The sequence below is a fragment of the Euleptes europaea genome, chromosome 1 (assembly GCF_029931775.1).
Source record: "Euleptes europaea isolate rEulEur1 chromosome 1, rEulEur1.hap1, whole genome shotgun sequence".
NCBI classification, from domain to species: domain Eukaryota; kingdom Metazoa; phylum Chordata; class Lepidosauria; order Squamata; family Sphaerodactylidae; genus Euleptes; species Euleptes europaea.
Window position 1 is genome coordinate 144,817,767 of NC_079312.1, and position 22,928 is coordinate 144,840,694.

The 22,928-nt window shown below is 43.5% G+C and overlaps 1 protein-coding gene across 1 annotated transcript; it reads left to right on the forward strand.

Annotated features, from left to right (window-relative positions):
• Nucleotides 1-4,938: 4,938 nt before the first annotated feature.
• On the forward strand, nucleotides 4,939-22,586 carry POLG2 (DNA polymerase gamma 2, accessory subunit). The gene is made up of 8 exons (XM_056859975.1): nucleotides 4,939-5,629; nucleotides 11,972-12,092; nucleotides 12,289-12,394; nucleotides 18,026-18,199; nucleotides 18,950-19,090; nucleotides 19,226-19,306; nucleotides 21,074-21,174; nucleotides 22,398-22,586. The coding sequence occupies exons 1-8, from the start codon at nucleotides 4,939-4,941 to the stop codon at nucleotides 22,561-22,563; spliced, it is 1,581 nt and encodes a 526-aa protein (XP_056715953.1). The 3' UTR covers nucleotides 22,564-22,586.
• The last annotated feature ends 342 nt before the right edge of the window (nucleotides 22,587-22,928 follow it).

The window sequence follows — 22,928 nt, forward strand, 5'->3', positions numbered from 1 at the left end:
AAGAAAGTCCATGAGCATTTTCAGATTTAATCTACTTACCAAATAATTTTGGTTGGTATATTTGTGAAGCACCCTGGTTTCTCTTTTGGGAGGGATTAAGACAAGATGTGTGTGTGTTAAGTGCCGTCAAGTCGCTTCCGACTCATGGCGACCCTATGAATGAAAGTCCTCCAAAATGTCCTATCTTTGACAGCCTTGCTCAGATCTTGCAAATTGAAGGCTGTGGCTTCCTTTATTGAGTCAATCCATCTCTTGTTAGGTATTCCTCTTTTCCTGCTGCCCTCAACTTTTCCTAGCATGACTGTCTTTTCCTAATCCAGTCCACGTTAATTCACTTCCAGGACTGAAATGTCCATACGTTCCATTTCTTGTTTAACAATTTCAAGCTTACCCTGATTCATGCTTCTCATTCCATGTTCCTATTATATGCTTCGGACGTCCGTCCTTTCGGCTTTAGCCCAATCGCATCATTAAGAACAGCGCTACTCGTACTTGTCCTCTGCTCTACCCCAGTAGCAGATTGAGTGCCATCCGACCTGGGGGTCCCATCTTCCAGCACTATATCTTTTTTCATTTTGGATTGTCTCATCATAGGGTTTTCAAGGTAAAGGTTGGTCAGAAGTGGTTTACCAGTGCCTTCTTCTGCGCAGTACTAACCAGGGTTAGCCGTAGTGGCACTGCCGTTGTCTACGAAAGATCCTCCGCCAGTGTCACCTTCCACTACTGCTGCTGCCCAGTAGCTAACCTTCAGGGATTAAGACAACAATTTATATTGTTTCTCCCTGTACAACTCTGCCCACTTCTCAGCTGAAATGCCAGCTCATGCTCTCATTATCTCCTGCACTGAATATAGCACATTTCTCAACTCTATTCAAACCTATGCTGCCCACATCATTTACCTCTCCTGTTGCTCAGACAATGCAACACTACTCCTCATATTCCTATACTGGCTTCCATCTCCAGCACAAATTATTAAAGCTCTGCACAGCCTTGCCCTTGCCCTGTCTTTTGGCTTAAGTCTCTTGCTATGTCCTGCCAAGGATTTATTCTCTTTCTTCTCTCTCCATAAACACAATTTGAAATACCCTTATAATACATGTAAAAATAACAAAATTCAAAGTTCTGCATGAATAGTTCTTGTTTCTGGAGAGAACAAGGCATGGAGCCAGGGGAGGGTAAGACAGTAAAATGTCTAACAGCCACTGGTCACAGTCCTATTCTTCAATAGAAGACAACCTCATAGAATATCACCATCATCTTCTGAACATAGTCATGTAAAATAACTAGATCAGTGACACTCATTTAGTGACTCAGGAGCCAATTTGGGGCTCTTCTGAACACCTGGTGTGGTACCTGCTCCGTGTTCCAGGAAAGTGGGCAAAATAATTGCCCAGTCGGGGGTGCGGTTGTCACCTTGAGTCAATGCAAGAATTGGAGGATGGGTAAACTGCAAGCTTTCCTGAGCTGTGGGCCAGTGATAGATGGAAAGAGCCCATCCTCTCTAACAACCCCCACCTTTCTCCACAGCCTCCACACCATCATCCCAGCACCCAGACAGCTGTTGGGAAGAAAACTGGCTGCAGTGAAGAGTAAAACCACCACCATGGAAGCCACCCAGGAAAAGAGCATGCTGGCCACTTTACTCCCCTTTCTCCACCGCCTGCTCTCTCTCCTTCAGGCACCTTGGCAATCTCAGTTTCTCACATGAGCTGCATTGCCTCATGCCGAGAAGACAGCAAGGCAGAGAAGAAGCCTTCACTCTCACTCCAAATGCTCAAAGGCTGGATAAGATTAAACAACGGTGAAGAGAAACAATCCTACATACTCAGAGGTACTCTAGCAATTCAAAAGCTTATATGTTTACTATTAGAAATTATATCCTATATTACTTTATGTGCCTATTTGGTGGAGTAGTGCACATGGCATACAGTAGACATGGCTCTTTTGATTGATGGTAGCTGTGAATGTGGCTTTCTGTGAGCCATGGAGTGAATACCACTTAACTAGATTGACAGTTCCTTTACTGGAAAACTGGATTTCTTGAGTAATGAGAAAGTCTTTCTCATTAAAGTTGTAAGTGACAGCTGCTCAAAGGAGACCTTGTAGAAATCTAGATCAGTAATTTGCAGCATCAGTTCCCCCACTTGACCAAAAAGCAGGATTTATGCTCTTTCAGACTGAGGCCCTGTGTGAGAAAAATGAAACCTCCCAGTTTCTGAACAACTTTATAAATGCTTTCTGCACAGAGAAATAAACTGACCAATGTTACTATCTCCATTTTGTATATATAAGGGATGAGGCTAGGAGATATTGTGTCATATTATGAGGTGGGAGCTGAGTCTAAAATCATTTGCAATACAGTCCTATGGTGTTATATCCTCATACTTCAGCCTTGATGGGGAACTTAAGCGAAGTGATATAACAGCCCTGAAATGTAATGCATTTATTGTAGCCAGCCTTTCACACTGAGACTCAAGGGAGATTACAAAATATAAAAACATGCCAGACAGCCTAAAATAGCCAATAAACAATACAACAGGAATACAATTATTACTGCAACATAGCCTACTGTTAACATCCTTGAACTGCATGTTGCATCATGGTACTAAAAACCAATAACTTATACAGTAACTATGATTAGATGAAGGTGGAGTGAAAATAGGAGGGAGGAACATTAACAATTTGAGATATGCCAATGATACTACATTACTGGCAGAAAATAGCGAAGACTTGAAATGACTACTGCTGAAAGTTAAAAGAAAAAGTGCCAAAGCAGGACTACAGCTGAACATCAAGACAAAGGTAATGACTACAGGAGAATTACACAACTTTAAGGCTGACAATGAGGAAACTGAGATTGTTGAAGACTTTCTATTCCTTGGCTCCATCATCAACCAAAAGGGAGACTGCAGCCAAGAAATCAGAAGGAGATTGAGTCTGGGAAGGGCAGCCATGAAGGAGCTAGAAAAGATGCTGAAGTGTAAGGATGTGTCACTGGCCATCAAGATTAAGTTAATTCATGCCATCATATTCCTTATTACTATGTATGGATGTGAAAGCTGGACAGTGAAGAAAGCTGATAGGAAGAAAGTAGATTCCTTTGAAATATGGTGTTGCAGGAGCGTCACGGATACCGTGGAAAACCAAAAAAACAAATCAGTGGGTTATAGATCAAAACAAGCCAGAACTGACCCTAGAAGCTAAAATGACTAAACTGAAGCTATCGTATTTTGGTCACATTATGAGAAGACAAGAGTCACTGGAAAAGACAGTCATGCTAGGAAAAGTTGAGGGCAGCAGGAAAAGAGGAAGACCCAACAAGAGATGGATTGACTCAATAAAGGAAGCCACAGCCCTCAATTTGCAAGACTTGAGCAAGGCTGTCAAAGATAGGACATTTTGGAGGACTTTCATTCATAGGGTCGCTATGAGTCAGAGGCAACTTGGCAGTACTTAACACACACACAACGCTATAATATAGTGATAAAATCCCCCATTGAAGTTTTAATGGGAGTTATGATAAACTTGTTTTATGAACACATTTCATATGGGAGTCTCAAAGTTATCAGCAGAGGTTTACAACTCTAATAAAATCTTTGTGCTGACCAGGGTAGCCCCAGGCTAGCCTGATTTGGATAGGCGATCCCCAAGGACTACCAGGGTTGTGACATGGAGCCAATGGCAAACTACCTCTGAATGTCTCTTGCCTTGAAAACCCTATGGGGTAGCCATAAATCAGTTGTGACTTGATGACACACACACACTAAAATCTTTAATATGTTCTTGATGTCTATGGATGAAATGCATAATTGCAGGCATAGGGTGTTCATAGCTCACATGTGTTAACCAAAGGCCAACAAGCAAACAGAATAATTGGGTAATAGGATAATACAGATTTTTGCACCTAAACAATGCAATCCTGTGCAGTTACTCCAGTCTAAAACCACTGAAACCAATCCAGTGCACTGGATTGCAAAATCAATATCCTGAAATTATTGGACAATACAGTAAAACGTATCCCACACACACAAAACACACCTCGAAGTACAGGAAAAAGTAAATCTTGTTAAATGGTGACCACTGCATCATCAAATCCACAACCTGCACTCACTTGAACGCAGAAATCCCAAACTCTGCTCACTTGCATGGAAATCTCGCTAACAATAACACGGCCGCCCTCTTGCCAAAGTGATGACAGCGATGGGTATGCAACACCGAATTCCGGTTCCCAACCGAAAGCCTCCACTGATGGAGCAGAAGGCTCACAACGGGCAGAAAGGAGCCGCTTTACCACCCATCTTTATACTGCTTACACCAATTTACATGCTATTGCCAACTCTGTAAGCGGTGTTCAATTCGTGACCGGCCCACAAGACTGGCTGCTTGACCCCGTCTTGCTTGCATCTTGAAGGCGAGCAACATTTTATCCCAGCACGCATGGATTAGGAATCCAGTCCACAAAATATTAAGCGCTGTAATGTTTGTTAGTCATTAAGATGCCACAAGACCCCTATTTAATTTTGATGTAACAACCTAATACGGCGTCCTTTCTGGAATCCTAACCTCTAAATCAGCAACCGGAAAAGACCACAGTTACCTATACCCCTCAGCCCCGGCTACCCTTCGGACGCGGAGCGGTAAGAAAATAATGCAAACTAGTGGCTTAGTTCTACTCCTAAATATCTACACGCTTCGTCTTGTTTCCCCCCACCCCGTGAGTTAAATTTGAAAATGGAACTATGACTTTTGTATCGACGCTACGGGCCTTTGGCCAAGCGCGACGCTTCCGCAGACGGCTTTTCCTCGCTCCGTTGTCCGACCGAAATGCGCATGCGCGTCTTTTTCCCCGCCCTTCGCGTGCGCCTCCGTTTCTAGCGGTCGCTCTCGGGAGTTGCGCGTGCGTCGTCGGGGGTGGGGGAAGCGCCTTATTCAGCCAACATGCCGTTGAGCGGCTCTTCTTGCGGGTGCTGCTCTAGGGTCAGAGTCGGAGCACGTCGCTCTTGGTGGTTTTTATGGGTGAGGCACTTTGGACTATTCAAGGACCTAAAGGGGGTCAGGAGGGGGTGGCTGGATCGCCACAGGCAGCTTCCTGAGGGCGTCCCTTGGGTGCGCGCGCAGAGCCTCAGGCCGCCTGTGGAGCGTCCAGGTGTTCAGTCGAGGCTTCTTCGAGGGTCGGCCGTTCCCATCTTGGCTGAGGAGCGTTTCCACACAGGTCCTCACAGCAATGCTGGACAGCAGCACAATGGGGCTGCAGAAGCACTCCTGGATATCGGCGAGAGGAGGCACTTCCTGAGAAGAGGGGAGACACCCCAGCAACGCACCTGGGACTCTTACCTGAAGGGAGGCTACCCGAGATTTGGGCCTCTGGGGGTGGAGCTGAGGAAGAACCTGGCTGCTCAGTGGTGGGAGACCATTGTTCTGTTTAGGGAACAAGTGTTTGCAGTTGATGCTCCAGTACACGACTCTTCAAAGGCTGTTGAGACACCACTAGGGGAGTGCCTAAGAGTGGTGCCCACAAAAACCCTTTTGGAAATGTTGAAGAATGAGTGCTTGAGCAAGCAGGAACTGTTGGCCTCTCTGGAGAAGATGCTGAAGGCATCTGGGATGTTGAGGGACAGCCTTCTTCATGGTCAGTTTTAAACCTTTTTTTTTTAAACCATGCTGTTCCTTATTTTGTGTATTTTTATGCCACTTTTCAAACAAAAATTGGTTTATAGTAGTAACTAATTCAAGTAATTATCAGTTACAATATAACTTAAAGGGGGCTTGAGAGAGTGGTGGAGGCTTCTTGAGCAAGGCATTAGGTAAAGGTGTCTGGCTACGGCCTTTCCTCCTTCTGACTGCTGTACAGATGATAGTTCTCAGCTAGAGCTGGGTTCTGGCATAATTAGGGAAGTGACTGACTGCTGCTTCCCTCTGGTCCCCCTTAACCTTGCACAAGACCTGCTGCTGCGGAGGGAATGCCTGGTGTCTCCAGGCAACTGGCTCCGATACATCAACAGCTGCTGATCCCACCCGCTGGAGCATGAGAACTTGGCCAAACTTATTCTTCCCCCTGTTTAACAAATCATGAACTTCAAATCTGTTTCCCCTTTCATAGAAAGCACTGTTACAGTCAAGGTCGGCTCCAAACGTTCAGTATTGGAGTGGACGGAATTCTAGCTGAAGGGGATGAGAAATCCAGGAAAGAAGAAAATATAGCAAACAAAACAAACTAGAATGTGTCTGGGTGGATTTGATTTAAATCATGATTTAAATCACTATTTAAATCACTAGTCAGTAAGACTTGATTTAGATCATTTTTTTTACAGAAAGACTCATTTTTGCTGGTATAATCTTAATATTTACAACCAGATGAAGGTTTCATTTTTGGAATAATAAATTTTCAGAGTAGTTTTTACAGTTATATCAAAAATTACTGATTTGGTTATACTATTAGAAATACATAGACAGATAATTATGAAATTATTGTGAGGTGAACTATCCAGTTTTATAAGTTATTTGTTCATATTTGGACAAATTTTCTGCTGTACTTTATTGGAAGGAGAAAAATAATCATTACCTTAATAATAACAATTTAAATAGTTTATTTGACTAAAACAATAACATTATAGCATATGTATTCTTATAAACATTCATGTTTGTTAACTGATGTGGTTAAACAAAACATTTTTTTAAAAAAAAACTTAGACTGAGTTTTAGCTAGGTCCACACATGAAAAACTTATAACTTTTGTAGCTCACTCTTCTTCATCTTCATTTTCTTGTTTGTTAATAATCTGGAAAAGAAAAACAAGCTTTCCTGCTTTATCGGGTCCCAAACAATTTATCAGAATGAATGAGTCCAAAGGAAGAGAATATTCTTTCTATGCCAGCAGAAGAAGCTACAGCTGTTAAAAGTGAAATGATTACTTCAACAGTCTCGAAATCCAAGTGCTTAATAAGTTACTTCCACCAGTTCACTGGTGTGACTTTCTTTAAAACATCATCGGGAAACATATATTTCTTGAATGGTTCCCCCTTAGCTCTGACGTTTATTATAGTTGGCACTATAATGGATGGATGATAGCTAACTCCTCTTCTTCAGCACTTAAGGTTATAATCATTATTATTATTAATAATACGGTCACTGACCAGTAAAAACAAACGACAGCCACAATAGATAATATGAAAACCACAACAGCTACTACTGCTACTACAAATAATCTAAGCCTAAAAATTACATAAGAAAATAAGGATCAGACCAAGGCCCATTAAGTCCAGCAGTCTGTTCACACAGTGGCCAACCAGGTGCCTCTAGGAAGCCACTAACAAGATGACTGCAGCAGCACCATCCTGCCTGTGTTCCACCGCACCCAAAATAATAGGCATGCTCCTCTGATACTAGAGAGAATAGGTATGCAGCATGACTAATATCCATTCTAACTAACAGCCATGAATACCCCTCTCCTCCATTAATATGTCCACTCCCCTCTTAAAGCCCTCCAAACTGGTAGCCATCACCACATCCTGGGGCAGGGAGTTCCACAATTTAACTATGCGTTGTGTGAAAAAATACTTCCTTTTATCTGTTTTGAATCTCTCACCCTCCAGCTTTAGCAGATGACCCCATGTTCTAGTATTACGGGAGAGGGAGAAAAACTTCTCCCTGCCCACTCTCTCCAAACCATGCATAATTTTATAGACCTCTATCATGTCTCCCCTCAGCCGCCTTCTTTCCAAGCTAAACAGCCCTGAGCGTCTTAACCGCTCCCCATAGGACAGTTGCTCTAGTCCCCTAATCATTTTGGTTGCTCTTTTCTGCACCTTCTCAAGCTCTGTAATATCCTTTTTTAGGTGTGGTGACCAGAACTGTACACAGTATTCCAAGTGTGGTCTCACCATAGATTTGTACAAGGGCAGTATGATATCAGCAGTTTTATTCTCTATTCCTTGTCTAATTATAGCCAGCATGGAATTTGCCTTCTTTACAGCAGCCGCACACTGGGTTGACATCTTCATTGAGCTATCCACTATACAGCACTATACAGCACAAGGTTTGACCCTGGTAACGAATATCGACAATATTTGCGAGAAAATGAGCTGGAGACAGTGCTTGTCCCATTCATTTTTTTAATGCTTGTAATTTAATTCTGTCATTGTTCAGTTCTGTTTTGAAGTGCTCACTCAGTTCCTTCCAGATTTCAACAGCATCAGCATCATTGTGACCAAACTGTGTACTAGACATTTGAATTTTTGTTCATTTTATTATAGCTTTTGCTGCTACTTGTATTCTGTTGTGTGTGCATTTCCTGACGTATCAATTGTTTCTGCAAGGAAGACATTCCCTTCTTCTGTTGTTATACAAGCACATACAACAGGATCATTGTGGACATTACTCCACCCATTAAAACTTAGGTTAACAATTTTACCCTCTGGACCTGTTGCACATTGCTCCATTTCTCTGTCATACACTTTAACCAGCAGTTTTTCTGAAACATCTGCTCTGCTGGGTGGACTGTATCCTGGTCTCAGTGACTGAACCATATTAATGAAATGTGGGTTTTCAAGCAAATGGAAAGAAGCGTTTGTTGCATAAACAAAACGGGAAATTTTTTCATCAATTAATTATTTTTCTAATCTGCTGGTTTTTATCACAAATTTATCTATAGTGGTTCCTGGATGGTTGGATTTTCTGTTTCCTTTAGGTGATATACTGTGGATATATGATGTATATGATGTGACTGAAACACTATCCTGGTCAGATAACTCTGAAACTGTAGAACAGGTGGATGGTGATCTCAAAGGTGGATTGTTTCCAAAATCCTTTCAGTTGATGATGGATTCGCCTAACCAAAAAAGTCAATGCTATTATTTTATTATTTATAGCATTTCTGCTTATTTAGTATTACTCATTGTATTCACTGCCACTCAGGACTACCCAAAAAAGGAATATTTGCTTGTTTCAGCTCTTTATTCCTTCATTACAACTGTATAAAAATGACAGTAACATGCAGCAATAATAACAAATATATTTTTGCTCAAGGCATAGGGTTGCCAACCTCCAAGTACTAGCTGGAGATCTCCTGCTATTACAACTGATCTCCAGCTGATAGAAATCAGTTCATCTGGAGAAAATGGCCACTTGGGCAATTGGACTCTATGGCATTGAAGTCCCTCCCCAAACCCTGCCCTCCTCAGGCTCCACCCCAAAAACCTCCCACCGGTGGCAAAGAGGGACCTGGCAGCCCTATCAAGGCAGTCTTTACGAAATATGATGAAATCAACCTGTTTACCAACCTGAAGGTCCTGCTTGTCCAAATCTGTTCCTTTTATCATCTTCATCACAGCACTTCTCATGATGTTGTTTCATTCAGGCCACCAGGCCTTGCATTTCTTTGTTGCAGAGTTTGCATTTCGCACGCATGGCTGCCTTACCCATAGGAAGAGGAACTAGTTTTTAGACTAGGAGAAAACTATAAAATATTAAAAGACTAATCCCTCTTGGCCTGGTGCCTAACAGAGCACCCCTTCCCCTTCATGTATTTGAAGGGCAGCCGCCTGTGGGGACTCTTACAGTAGAGTGGGATTTATGTGCCATCTTTGGTTACTGGTTTTCAGGTTTAATTTGGTTTATTATTATTATATGGTAGCTTTTAAATGATATTATCTGCCCTGAGCCGACTTGCTGGGGTGGGCGGACTTCAAATTTGAAAAATACATAAAATACTGGTTCTTGTGGGTTATCCGGGCTGTGTAACCGTGGTCTTGGTATTTTCTTTCCTGACGTTTCGCCAGCAGCTGTGGCAGGCATCTTCAGAGGAGTAACACTGAAGGACAGTCTCTCCTTCAGAGTCTCTCCAAGACCACGGTTACACAGCCCGGATAACCCACAAGAACCAATGAACTCTGACCGTGAAAGCCTTCGACAATATTTTATACATAAAATAAATAAGAAGTCCTGGATCTGGAGAATCTCTTTTGTCTAGATACAGCCTAATAACCTCAAACACCAAAACAGTATGAAGATTGTTCAAGAAGCAGGCAAGTATTCTCCTGCCAATATGCTTCTTGAATCACCTTGATATAGTTTTAGTGTTCAAGGTTATTAGATTGTATCTTAATAGCAACAATTCTCTGTTGTGAAGTCATTGCTGCTGCCAAATGCAGAGGCATTCACAGTGGCAACAGAGTGTCTACAAGGGGGTTTCCTATGCAACCAGCATTGTCAAAGTTGTTACACTTAAAGACTTCATGGGTAATTATTATGGTACTTTCCTGTAGAATTGTCAGTTGGGGATGCATTTCAAATTCATTGATCAGGTCACCTTATCTCTGTTCCCCACCCCCTTTCCTGCTGTTGTCCAGTCTTGGGGAAGGTGGTAGCAGATCAGTGCAAGTGCATCTGGATAGCCCCTTTCTGACTGCGCCAGATTTGGTTCTCAGAACTCATAGGCTGGCAGGTTCAGAGTATGTTGCTCTTCCCCAGGAGCCAGATTTGCTGATACAGTGGCAGTTACTCCATCACAACATCAAACACCTTCACTTATCTGCCTGGCGACTGCGCAGGCACGGGTCTATCTCAGGAGGTCCAAGATATCCTTATTCAGGCCAGAAAACCCTGTACCAGATATTCTTACTTGAGAAAATGGGACCTATTTGAGCAATGGGCTAAAATCCGAAGGGTGGTAGTGGTTTCCCACTCCTACACATGAAGCCAGCTGGGTTGGACTAGTCACACTCTCTCAGCCCCACCTACCTCACAGGGTGTCTGTTGTGGGAAGGGAAGGTGATTGTAAGCTGGTTTGATTCTTCCTTAAGTGGTAGAGAAAGTCAGCATATAAAAACCAACTCCTCTTCTTCTTTTTCTTCTGTGAAGGTATTCAGTGACAGGATAGTCCTGCATCCAAGCTTAGAATTCCTCCTTAAAGTGGGGTCTAAAGTCACTGTACTCATGAAGTAGCCCTACCTTCTTCCTGAACCCTTCCTCAGATGCTGAATGGGCCTTGCATTCCTTGGACATCAGGAGAGTACTTCTGTATTCACTTGATAGGACGAGTCAGTTTATGGTGGAGAGAGCTTTGTTATTCAGGTCCAAAAAAAGGCAGGGCTGCCGCAGCCCAAACAATAGCTAGGTAGGTGGTTGCAGCTATCCGCTTCTGTTATGAGGCTGCAGGGAGATCCTGACCCCCGGATGTTAAAGCCCACTCTACACAGGGGCAAGGGTCTTCCACTGCCTTCCACTGAAGGGTCCCGATAGCTGCTATCTGCAAAGCTGCAACCTGGTTTGCGGAAGATACGTTACTACGCACTAGACCTGCAATCAAGAAAAGATGCAGATGTTGGAAAGGCGATTCTTTAGTCATTGTTCCGGTAAGAGTGCCACACCTCCTCCTGGTGGTGAGTAGCTGACTAAAATCCCAATGTGGGGCTGCAGAAGATGAAAACAGAGTTGCACTTACCTGTAACTATTGTTTATCGAGGTCTTCTGTGCAGACACACATGCCCTCCCTCCTGCCCCAGTATGAGCTCCCTTACTGTTACTCTGGTGTTTTTTCTCTAGGAGCTTATGACGGCAGACAGGAACTGAGGGAGTGGGGTGGGGGGGCCCTCTGGAGCACATGACGGTTTACATGGGAAAATCATTCCTCTCTTTCAGGAGGGGTGGGGCGCCCCCTCCATAACTTTCAGTATAAAATTAGAAGAAGCCCAAAATGTGTGTGATTCTTAACTATTCTGTAAATGCAGGTACTGCAAATATTTTACACCTAGTGTAATGCACAATGGTAACTTGGACATTGTAGAAGTAGACAATTGTAATGAAAGTTTGTTGTATTAAAAAAAACACCATATATTTTTGTTACTGCCCAAGGTGCGTCCCTGAGGCTGTTTGTGTTTGGCTCTCTCTATTCTCTTGTAAATTGGAATTTTATTAACTCATTAACATTGTAATATTGCCAGAAATGGTGAAGCCAATTTTTCTTCTTTGATAGATGCCTTAGAGCAATATGTTGATTGCCTGGAATTGGTAAACAAGAGGCTGCCTTTTGGAGTTGCTCAGATTGGTGTATGTTTCCACCCAGTTAAAAATAATGAAGAAAACAATCATGCGAGGTACAGTAATACAAGCTTTTTCCTTCACTAGATACATAAAAATACATAAAATAAGTACTGGATCTGGAGAATCTCTGATGTCTAGATACAGTCATAAGTCCTTGTCGATACATGCCCGTTCAGTTTTGGAAAGAGAAATAATCTCTTGCAGTTACTTGTGTTTAAGGGTTAATTTGCTACTTACTGTTGCTTAAAGAACAGGGGAAAGGACAACAGCCTCCCTCGTGTGGTACAGCTCTGCCAGAACTGCAGGACAGTGGCTTGATTACTGGTTACGTCAGCGCCTTCAGTGGTGGAGAAAGGTATTGGGAAAATTTATTTGATTTATTTTAGATTTAAAAAAAACAGATGGTTGGACTGTATCTTGCAACATTTATGTATGCCTCTGAGGAGGATGTTGGGTGGGGGTAGCAGTAGGGTTAGCATTAATTTGGTTGACTTCAAAGAAATCCAGCAAGATCCTTAATCCAGGCTGTAACTAACCTTTGGCAACTAGGAATTGCCTCCAGGCAACTAAGCAGAGAAATTTGTATTTGTTGAAAGGGAGCTGGTGATTTGTGTGTGTGTTTTTCCCCTCTATGGATTACAAATACTGATATGAGTAAGCAAGGTAGTAAAACTGGACTAGTACTGATACTTTATGCTTTGTTTCAGAGTTCTGTAATCCTAGCCCTATTACATTGCTTATTTGATGTCTCATCCCATCTATAGCATTGACAAACTACGTAATTTGCTTTGACTCTCAGTTAAAAAGGCAGACTGTAAAGTAAATAAATAGTAATTTTGGAAGAACAATGGTATTTATTTATTTTATTTAACACATTTATTAGCTGCCTTTCCACCTTGCAGAACTCAAGGCAGCTTACAATGTAGATAAAATACATAAAATGGAATACATAAAATACATAAAAAACCAAAATTTAAAATCTCAATTTAGGACTGCCAGTAAATTAATCAAATGTGATCCTAAATAAAACTGTCTTCAACTGCCTCCTAAAGATCAAAAGTGAGGGGCCAGGCGCACTCCCCTGGGGAGGTTGTTTCAGAATTGTGGAGTTGCCACTGAAAAGGCCCTCTCTCATGTACCCACCAAACAAGCTTCTTTGATGGTACAGTCAAAAAGCCCTCTCCCTGTGATCTTCTTTCCTAGGCAGGAACATATGGGAGAAAATAGTCCTTCAGATGCCCTGTCCCAAGCCACGAAGAGCATTAAAGGTCAAAATGAACACCTTGAATTGGGTTTGGGAGTGGATTGGTAACCACTGTAATTGTTGTAGCATTAGGGTCACATGTTCTTGATAGTCAGCCCTGACTAGCAGTCTAGCCACAGCGTCATGTGCTAGCTGCAGCTTCTGAACACTCTTCAAGTGTAGCCCCAAGTAGAGCACTTTGCAGTAGTCCAGTCTAGATGTAATTAAGGCATGAATCACTGTGGCTAGATATGAGTGAACAGATGATGCATAAGCCAAAACTAGGCAAAAACACTCCCAACCACTGCAGCCACCTAGTTTTCTAAGATGATTGCTGTGTCGAGTAGCACTCCCAAGCTGTGAACCTTGCTTTTCAAGGGGGGTATAACCCTATCCAAGACAGGAGAGATCTGAAGTCCTTGGTCTGCCTTTCTCCTAATTCAGATTACCTCTGTCTTGTTGGCATTAAGTTTAAGTTTGTTCACCCTCATCTAGCCCATTACTGACTCCAAGCACTGGTTCAGAACACTAACAACATCCTTGGAATTAGGTGGAAAAGAAAGGTAGAGCCCAAACCTCCTGATGACCTCTCCCAGTGGCTTCACATGGATATTAAATAGCATGGGGGATAACACTGTTCCCTGCAGAACTCCACATGCCAACAGCTATGGGGCAGAGCAAGAATCCCCTAGATAGGACTCACTGTCCCCCCAATGCCAAGAGGCAGCTCAATATGATACTATAGTTGATAGTGTCGAAGGCCACTGAAAGATCCAAGAGAACTAACAGGGTCTAGTTTTTGGTAGAGGTCATCAACCAAGGCAACCAAAGCAGACTCTGTTCCAATCTCAGCTTGAAGCCAGAGGTCCAGAAAATGAGTCTCTTCCGAGAGCCCCTAGAGCTGAGAAGCAACCACCCTCTCAAGCACCTTGCCCAAGAATGGAAGATTGGGGACTGGCCAGAAGTTCTCCAACATAATAGGGTTTAGGGAGGATTTTTTCAAAACAGTTTCAAAACAGGGCTATGATGTAAAAGTCCCTGAACCACACAAAACAGCTCAGCTGGATGATTATGTGCAGACACAATGGTGGCAAAGAAATATTGCCTTTTAGCCATCATCACTGCCATGGAATAGGCTCTAATATGGGCTCTATGCTGTATTCAATCAGTCTCACTCTTGAGTTTTTCACCAGCAGTGTTGTAGCCATTGTCCCTCCAGTTTCATTGTCATCAGTTCCTCAGTGAACCAGGGAGACTACTTTGCTCTGATTGGGGAGAGAGGGCTCTTAAGGATGATTGTGTCAAGAGCCTTGGCCATTTTCCTGTTCCAGATAATGGTCAGGGGCTCAACAAAATCGTCAGCAGCCAAGATAGGAAAATCTCCAAGTGCTGGTAGGAAATCAATTAGGATCTGTGACACACCTGGGGCAGACCATCTTAATGCATCCATCACCCGTGACATAAGGAGGAAGCAATAAATCTCAATTCTATCGGGTAATGATCTGTCCATGACCAGGGAGTAAGCTTTAACTCCCACACCTCCAGATCGCCTTCTCCATCAGTTTTGCAGACCGGATCCAATGTGTGTCCTGCTAAATTTGTGGGGCCAGTAATTACTTGGGACAGGCCCATGGTCATCATGGAGGCTATTAAATCCTGAGCCACTCCTGAGAACTTGGCCTCAGCCAAGTTAAAGTCACCCAGGACCATTGGTCTTGGGGACTCCACCAGCACACATGAGACCAGCTCAGTTAGCTCAAGAAGAGAGACAGCACATGAGTAGAATCCCTACTCTGTTCCAGCCGCCCACCCTCAGGAACACCCTCAGGAAAATGCCTATTTTGAGCATGTGTTCCTGAGGGTGGGCGGCACCCCCCACTTTTGGAGGAGGCACCTCAATAGATGGATGGAATCCTGATAGACTACTGCAATCCCCCCTCCCTCTGGCCTAGCCTGTTGTAGTACTGAGAAACCTGGATGATATCGCTGGGTCAGATTTATACCCCCAGGCTCATCCAACCAGGTCTCCGTAATACATGCCAGATCAGTCTGTCCATCGCCTTCATGGGATGCCTGTAAGTTCATAATTTTATAAACTTCTAACATGTCCCCCTTAGTTATCTCTTTTCTAAGCTGAAATGTCTCAGACACATGAGTCTTTTTTCATATGAAAGGTTCTCAGAATCGCTGTAGTTTTTCCACTTAGTGATCTGGTATTCAGCAGGATCTTAAGGCCAAAGGGCCCAGCCTCGGTGCAACCAGGTCTCTGTTGACTGGGAGGCAGACTTGAAGGAACAATGGCCAGTTTGCATCCCACCATCTTATCTCCCTCTGCCCAGGATCAGGGGAACAGCAGCCCCACCCCAGGGCACACACCCATCAGCTATCTCCCAGTAAGGGGTCTTCTGAAGACTAGCATGCCTACTACCCCAAACACCTGACAAGCTCTTTAGTCCTCCCAGCACCAATTTCTGCGGAGAAGGTAATAGGCCCTCATATTGCCCCTTTTGGTGGTGATCCCACCAGTGATGGTCCTGCCCCTGCGGAGTCCAGGCTTTATCCGAGAAAGGTAGTGATGCAAGCCTGTGCAGGAAATGGCTGACTAAGAGGCTTGCTCCAGCAAAGAGGCACAGACAGCAAGCAGAAGTCCCACCAGTGACCCATTTGGCAGCAACAGCCGATAGCTGGATAGTCTGTCTTATCCTTCTCCCTCCAGGAAGGCAGTTTCTGGACATCCTCTCTTGGCTGGGATGTAGAGCAACTCTGGTTAAGCAGTCCAATCTCATGGTACTTTCTCCCAACCACCACCTGTTGCTGCATTTCTAGCTGGCATGATGTTCTAGTCTTTGCCATGTTCTCACCCTGTTATTCAGTTTGTGTATCACATTGCATCAATGATGAGAGCATTATCTGTTTGTTCACCTATTACTATGCTTTCCCAGAGAGGTTTTACTACTTCCTCATTGTTATATGTTTGATATGGGGAGAGACTGAGGTACAGCCTTGTGGGTGGGGCTGTGAGTTGGCTCTCCTTTGAGGAACTACTTCTTTACACAATGAGTCATTAAAATGTGGAATTTGCTGCCAGAGGATGTAGGGATGGCCACAAACATACAGAGCTTTAAAAGGCAATTAGACAGATCTATGGAGGACATGTTTATCAGTAGCTACTAGCCATGGTGACTAAAGAGAATCTCCACATTCAGAGTCAGTAAACCTCTGAATACCAGTGCCAGGAGGCAACGTCAGCCTCTATACCCTGTTGTTGGACCTCCATAGTAACTTCTTGGCCACTGTGTGAGACAGGATGCTAGACTAGATGGACCACTGGTCTGATCCAGCAGGGCTTTTCTTATGTTGTCTGGGAATGACCATTGTGATTTTTTTTAAAGGAATGCTTGATGTATTTGATATTCCTGGGTGGAAAGGCAGTGTATGTATTGCTCCTCTTATGAGGCTGGGCTTTGGCATTCTTGTGCTTTGAATAATCACTCATATTTTTGAATATGATTTATGCTGGGGATGAATCATTGAGCCTTTCATGTTCCTCCGACTTTTCATGTTCCTCCTCTCTATCCACTTAAGCAGCATCTAAGACTAAGCTTGGATGCTACATGTTCCTTGTACCATAGCAGAATGTTTGACTGTACTACATGGGTACAAGGCCATACATGTTTACAGAGAAATAATATTCCTGTGTTACTTTCTGCAAGTGCTTAGGATTACAGTGGTGTGTATCCTGTGGTCCCCTTTGACTAGAATAACTGGCATTGTGCTTTGTGGAAATTTATTTTTTATGTGCAGTATTGTTGCTTGGTGAAAAACACATTGTATCCAAACAGGTGTATCTGCTTGTGTAAGGCATAGCACTAAGACATTGACAATGTAAACTTGAGAGAAAGGCAGGCATGCACACAGGGAAGTAGGGTTACTCAAAGAGCAGCAACATAAAGTAAAATGGGGAGGTGAAAGAGAATGAGACCACATATTAACGGATGTACATTAAACATCAAAACATTTAGCAAGTGCATTTACACAGTAGATTATTTTAGTTGTATTTATATGGTGTGATGTGGTTGTGACAAATAATTAGTGGGACAAACTTTGAAGTGAGAAAAGATGGAGACATATTAATCACTTACGATTTTGAGCCCGTGAAGTTTCTGAGACTGAAATGTATTTAGGGGTAATGTGCTTTGTATTAATGCAACAAACCCAGAGCATGGTTAGTGGGCACATGATATGGCAACCTTGCTGAAGCTAAGCAAGGTCAGTACCTTAATGGTAAAGCTCCTGAGAATGTAAGTATTCCTTCTGGGTTTCGATGATGGAAGAAAGGCAAGATATGAATGTAATAAATAGTTCCTAAAGTTGGAGCAGCTTTCATTTTGTGAAATGAAAAGCAATGGTTTCTATATTGAGTTCCGTGGCACCACAGAAGAATTTGTGATGAGGCATAGTAAAATCTTGTAGATCTGTCATTTTCTAACTGAATTTTTAGAGTGGGTGTGCACCTTTCTATCAGGTGGAACAGAGATTTAGTTACAGTGGAAACCTAACTACCCTTTCCTGGGAGTAAGCCCCATTGAATAAGCCTAAGTAGGTTGCTTAGTTGACCTGCTTAGGATTGTTCTGTAAGTTTTTAGCTACCCACAGAAAGACATCCATTCATGCCAGTTACATAGTGATTAAACATAATATAGACTTAACTGGTATGTTGATAAACCTCTCTCTTGTCTCTAGTTTGCAATAAGCCCATCCAACTTCAGCAGCAGTGACTATCACGGTGAAGAAGGCCGAAAAGGAAGTAATATTTATTACAGCTTTCCTTGGGGAAAAGAACTGATAGAAACTTTGCTGAATTTAGGAGATACTGAACTGCTGCAAATGTATCCTGGAAAAGCATCTCAGCTGCATGTAAGATGTAACTTATGACATTGTTTAACATGGATTCAAGTGACCCAAGTAGGACACATCTTGCCTGGGAGGCAATGGAATGGTCTATATAAACAAGGATGTTTCCACAGCAGACACAATATAAATGATAGTTGAAAACTCAAGGATTATTATATTATGTTTTTTATTTGCTACTCTTTGTATGTTTAGACATGGCTTGATGTTACCTGCTTGGGGCTAAAAAATCATTCCTCTGTCCATAGGGTGGCCAAGCCACATGGGATAATCTTATCATGGTGCAGATATATGGGATACCTGGAGTTCTTTCCCACAGATGAAATGTGAAGGCTCTTCCTTTGTTTTTTTCACACTGCAACTTCTATAGACACTGGGGTGTGTCTCACCCATTGTTTTTTGTTTTCCTTTGACCTCTGGTCTTCTGATGGATCCCACACATCAAGACTGTTTCCTCACACAAACACAGAAAACTGCCTTATACCAAGTCAGACTTTCAAGACCTATCAAGATCTGTATTGCCTATTCTGATTGGTGGTGGCTGTCCAGGGTCTCAGGCAGAGAGCAGTATTTCACATCACCTACTACCTGATCTCTTTTAACAGGAGATACTGGGAATTGAACCAAGGACCTTAAACATGCACAGCAGACACTTTACCACTGAGCTATGACCACTTTTAAACATAAACCATATGATGGGGTGCACAAACTTAAAAAAATTAAATAGATTTCAGAATGCACATGTTTCTTCTGCAGGGTCGAGATGGCAGGAAGAATGCTGTTCCTCATATCCTGTCTGTGAGTGGCAATCTAGACTGTGGAGTGCTAGCCTATCTCTATGACTGTATGCAGCTGACTGAAAATGCATTACCAAGAAAGAAGGCTTTCCAGAGAAAGGTGACCTTCCCCTCAGTGTGTGAGATGGCCTGATAAGGGGAGAATGTTGATAAGGAGAGAATTGTGTACTTGCATTGCCTTTCTAATTCTGCAAATATTCACAAGTTCAAAATTTTGTGTAATGTTGTGTTTTAGGTGCTTAAGCTTCACCCATGTTTAACACCAATCAAAGTTGCGTTGGATGTGGGAAGAGGTCCAACCACAGAACTGAGGCAGGTGAGCAGTGAATGAGCTTTGAAAGTAGAGCTGTTGTCCCCGCTCTTAATGTAGCAGTCTTACTTTAGTTAACAGCCCATTCCTGAGCTGATGGCGTAGGGGAACGGCAGCTGCGTCTCTTCCTAAGCCGTTTCACCTACGCCGTTGAACGAAAAAAAGCGGGGAAGAGGCGCAGCTGCGTCTCTTCCTAAGCCATTTCACCTACGCCATTGGGGGGAAAAAGTATCACTGCTTTTTTTCGTTCAGGCGTGCCTTTTTGCCCCATAGGGAACAGCGAAAAGCAGGCATAGCACCGCCGTTCCGGGCGCCGGCATACCGGGCCGAAAGGGGATAGGGAGCCACCTAGGCAGTGGCTCCTCCCCCCAGCCCACCCCCCTGCACTGGCATGGCCTCCCTGCGCCATGTCCTGCGCCACGGAGAGGCCGCGCTGGCGGAGGGGCGAGGCGCGGCCCCGCGACACTCCTCCGCCGGCAGCCCTGGCCTTCTTGCAGGCGTAAGTGCGTGGTTACACGCACTTACGCCGGCGGCAGGGTCAGGCCGCCTCCTAAGAGGTTTCGACTCGAAACCTCAGGAATGGGCTGTTAATCTCTCTCTCTTTTTTTGTTACTTTGGATCAAATATTGTGTCCTGTCAGGAAGCCTTTCCCTGTATGAAGATGGGCCAGGTGTTAAGTCAGTGCTTTGGGTGTTTCCAATAAGGATTTCATAATCAAGAGACTGGTGTAATGTTTAAAAATTAATTGCTGATCCAGAAGAGCAGCTTGCACACAGCAAGAAGTTTCCCTGTGCATATCAGTTCTGAAAGCGGCATCAGGCTATTTTGCAGGGAATTGGAGGGGAAAAACCTCCTATCCGGTGGTTTGCTTGTGTGCCTGGTGTTGAGGGCTGGGGAGAGATTTTTGTGTGTGTCCACTACCTCTGGTCACATCAGCACAATACGTGAAGGGTTTGACTTAGAAGATCCTCATGATGCCAGCTGACTGTTAGGCAGGTTGGAGCCAAAGAAGGGTGTGTGCAAGGACACATCAACTACATATGAAGCTGCTTTATTTATCCTGGCCTTATTCTCTAAAAGTGCTATACCAGTTGTAGACTTAATTCACACATGAACACATAAAGCTGCCTTCTACGGAGTCAGACCATTGATCTATCTAGGTCAATACTGTTTGCTTTGACAGGCAGCAGCATTGCAAGGTCCAGCTAGAGATGTTTCATATCACTTACTGCCTGGGGAGAGGCTGTGGCTCAGTGGTAGAGCATCTGCTTTGCATGCAGAAGGTCCCAGGTTCAATCCCCGGCATCTCCAGTTAAAGGGACTAGCAAGTAGGTGATGTGGAAGACTTCTGCCTGACACCCCGGAAAGCCGCTGCCGGTCTGATTCAATATAAGGCAGCTTCATATGTTCATATGTCCTTTAAACTTGAGATGTCATGGATTGAACCTGGGATCTTTTGCAGATGCTCTACCACTGAATCATGGTCTCACCTCTCAAGTTATGCTCCCTGCCTCCAGTTTTTTCAGCTAAGAAAGGGGCTAGGAGAGAGGTTTCCACTATTGATACCCTCAAGACCTTGGTGAGTGTTAAAGGAATTAATAAGATCAGGTTCCCAACTTACAGAGAATTTTAATTTTAGAGAACTTATTTTATTCCCTAAATTCAGCATGTGTCTCAAATTTATAGTGCATCACCATTCTAACCTATATTATAAAAGGAGATTTACTGTCGCTTTCAATGCTTCAAGTAACAATATTTTTTGCCCTCCCAAAGGTGTGTCAGGGATTGTTCAATGAACTCTTAGAAAATGGGATTTCTGTTTGGCCTGGATATCTTGAAACAATGCAGTCATCACTGGAACAGCTGTATTCAAAGTAAGAAGAAATAAATGCATTATAACCTTTAGAACTTTAGAGTTGGGAACCACAACGTCCTGGAAAATATAACTAAGTCAAATTAACATTACAATTATCCAAATAGTCATTGCAGTAACTTGTCAAATTGTATCTAATCCATTATAATGTACTTACAGCCCATTCCTGGGGGTGGGGGGAACTGCACAGGAGCCAGCATGACCCCTACGCCAGCGTATGAGCCACTTGCGCCGTGCAAACGGCACAGATACCAGTGTAGGGCAATTTACACTGGCTCCCCTGGACACTGGCAGCAGCATGGCACTTGGGCACTGGTGCTGCCTCCCGCTGGCATTTTCCTGCCGTTTCTCCCATCATTGGTGTCCAGGGGTGGGGGGGGGGCATTTCCAGGGGTGGAACTGCCTTTAGGTAGCTTCCTAAGCCCTTTCGAGTCAGGAATGTGCCATTTTGCAGGCATTCTGTTACGCCTGCGAAATTGTGGTGCAGCCCTGTGGAACACTATTGGGAGTTCCACACAAAAAAATTTCTAAAAAAGGCTTTAAAAAGTTTTGGGGGTCTTGCTGCACTGGCAGCAACATCTAGTGCAAGGATCACTGATCTTCCTGGCGTTCTCCCTCCCTCCCAGCAGTCTGCCCATTTCGCCACCATGGTCTCCCAATTTCTCCACACAGATTCCATGATCTTGGGAACAAAGTTTGCCAGGGTCAGAAAAGATTGCTGGGAAGGAGGTGAAAGCTAAAAGATCCATGACTGTCAGTATCTTTCATTGATTAATCATGAGATAAGCCGGAGAAAGAGAAGATGTAGCAATGTAGTGGCTGTACCATGCTTTCTCTCTCTCTCTCTCACCTCAGTGGACCATGCATAGCCCTGTGATGGCTCATGGGGGAAGAACAGGTGATAGATGACAGCTGAGCAAGAAAGGTACTGGTGTAGTTTGCCACTCGTCTGACTGCCTTTGAGGCAAGTAGCAAATTGCACTTCTAGAAGACCTTCAGTTACTGCGGTACAGCAATTGATCTTTTGAGCAACGCTACACTTGGGTTGACTATTTGGCAACACTGTTAATCTTGGGAGCCATCCCAATACAAAATCAATTTCATCTTCCCCAAGAGGCAGCCAATATCTATAGCAGTATTGCCATATTTCATACAAATAGTAGTTTTACTCTGGAATATACCAAGGCAGAGTAACTCAGTGCTTCTCTTGTTTCCCGTTTCCAGGTATGATGAAATGAGTGTCCTCTTCACAATCCTGGTCAATGATGCTACACTCGAGAATGGTGTGATCCAGCTGAGAAGCAGGGACACCACAATGAAAGAAATGATGCATATATCTAGATTAAAGGACTTTTTAACCAAGTACATTTCAGCAGCCAAAAATGTGTGAGTTAAAATAAAAATAATTATGTATCTTCCCATCTGGATGCATTTTAGTAGAATTTTCCTAAGTCACCCAATGAAAGCCAAAAATCATGACTTCCAATACCCTGCCCTGTTCAACAAGAAGACTGTTTTATTCAAAGTGAGATGGGAAGACAGCTGAGACAAAACCCTTTCCACTGGAGAGCCAAAACAACCAAATGTTGTACAAGCATATCAGAGCAAGTTCCAGTTTGAGCTTTGGGAAGTACTGCAGTTAGTATAAATTAATCACCTTTTCAGATGGAAAGGATTAGCACAAGGTTATGCAACAGTGTTGCCCTTTTCTGCCATACAAACTCGAAAGCCATCATGGATGACTTGTGATCAGTG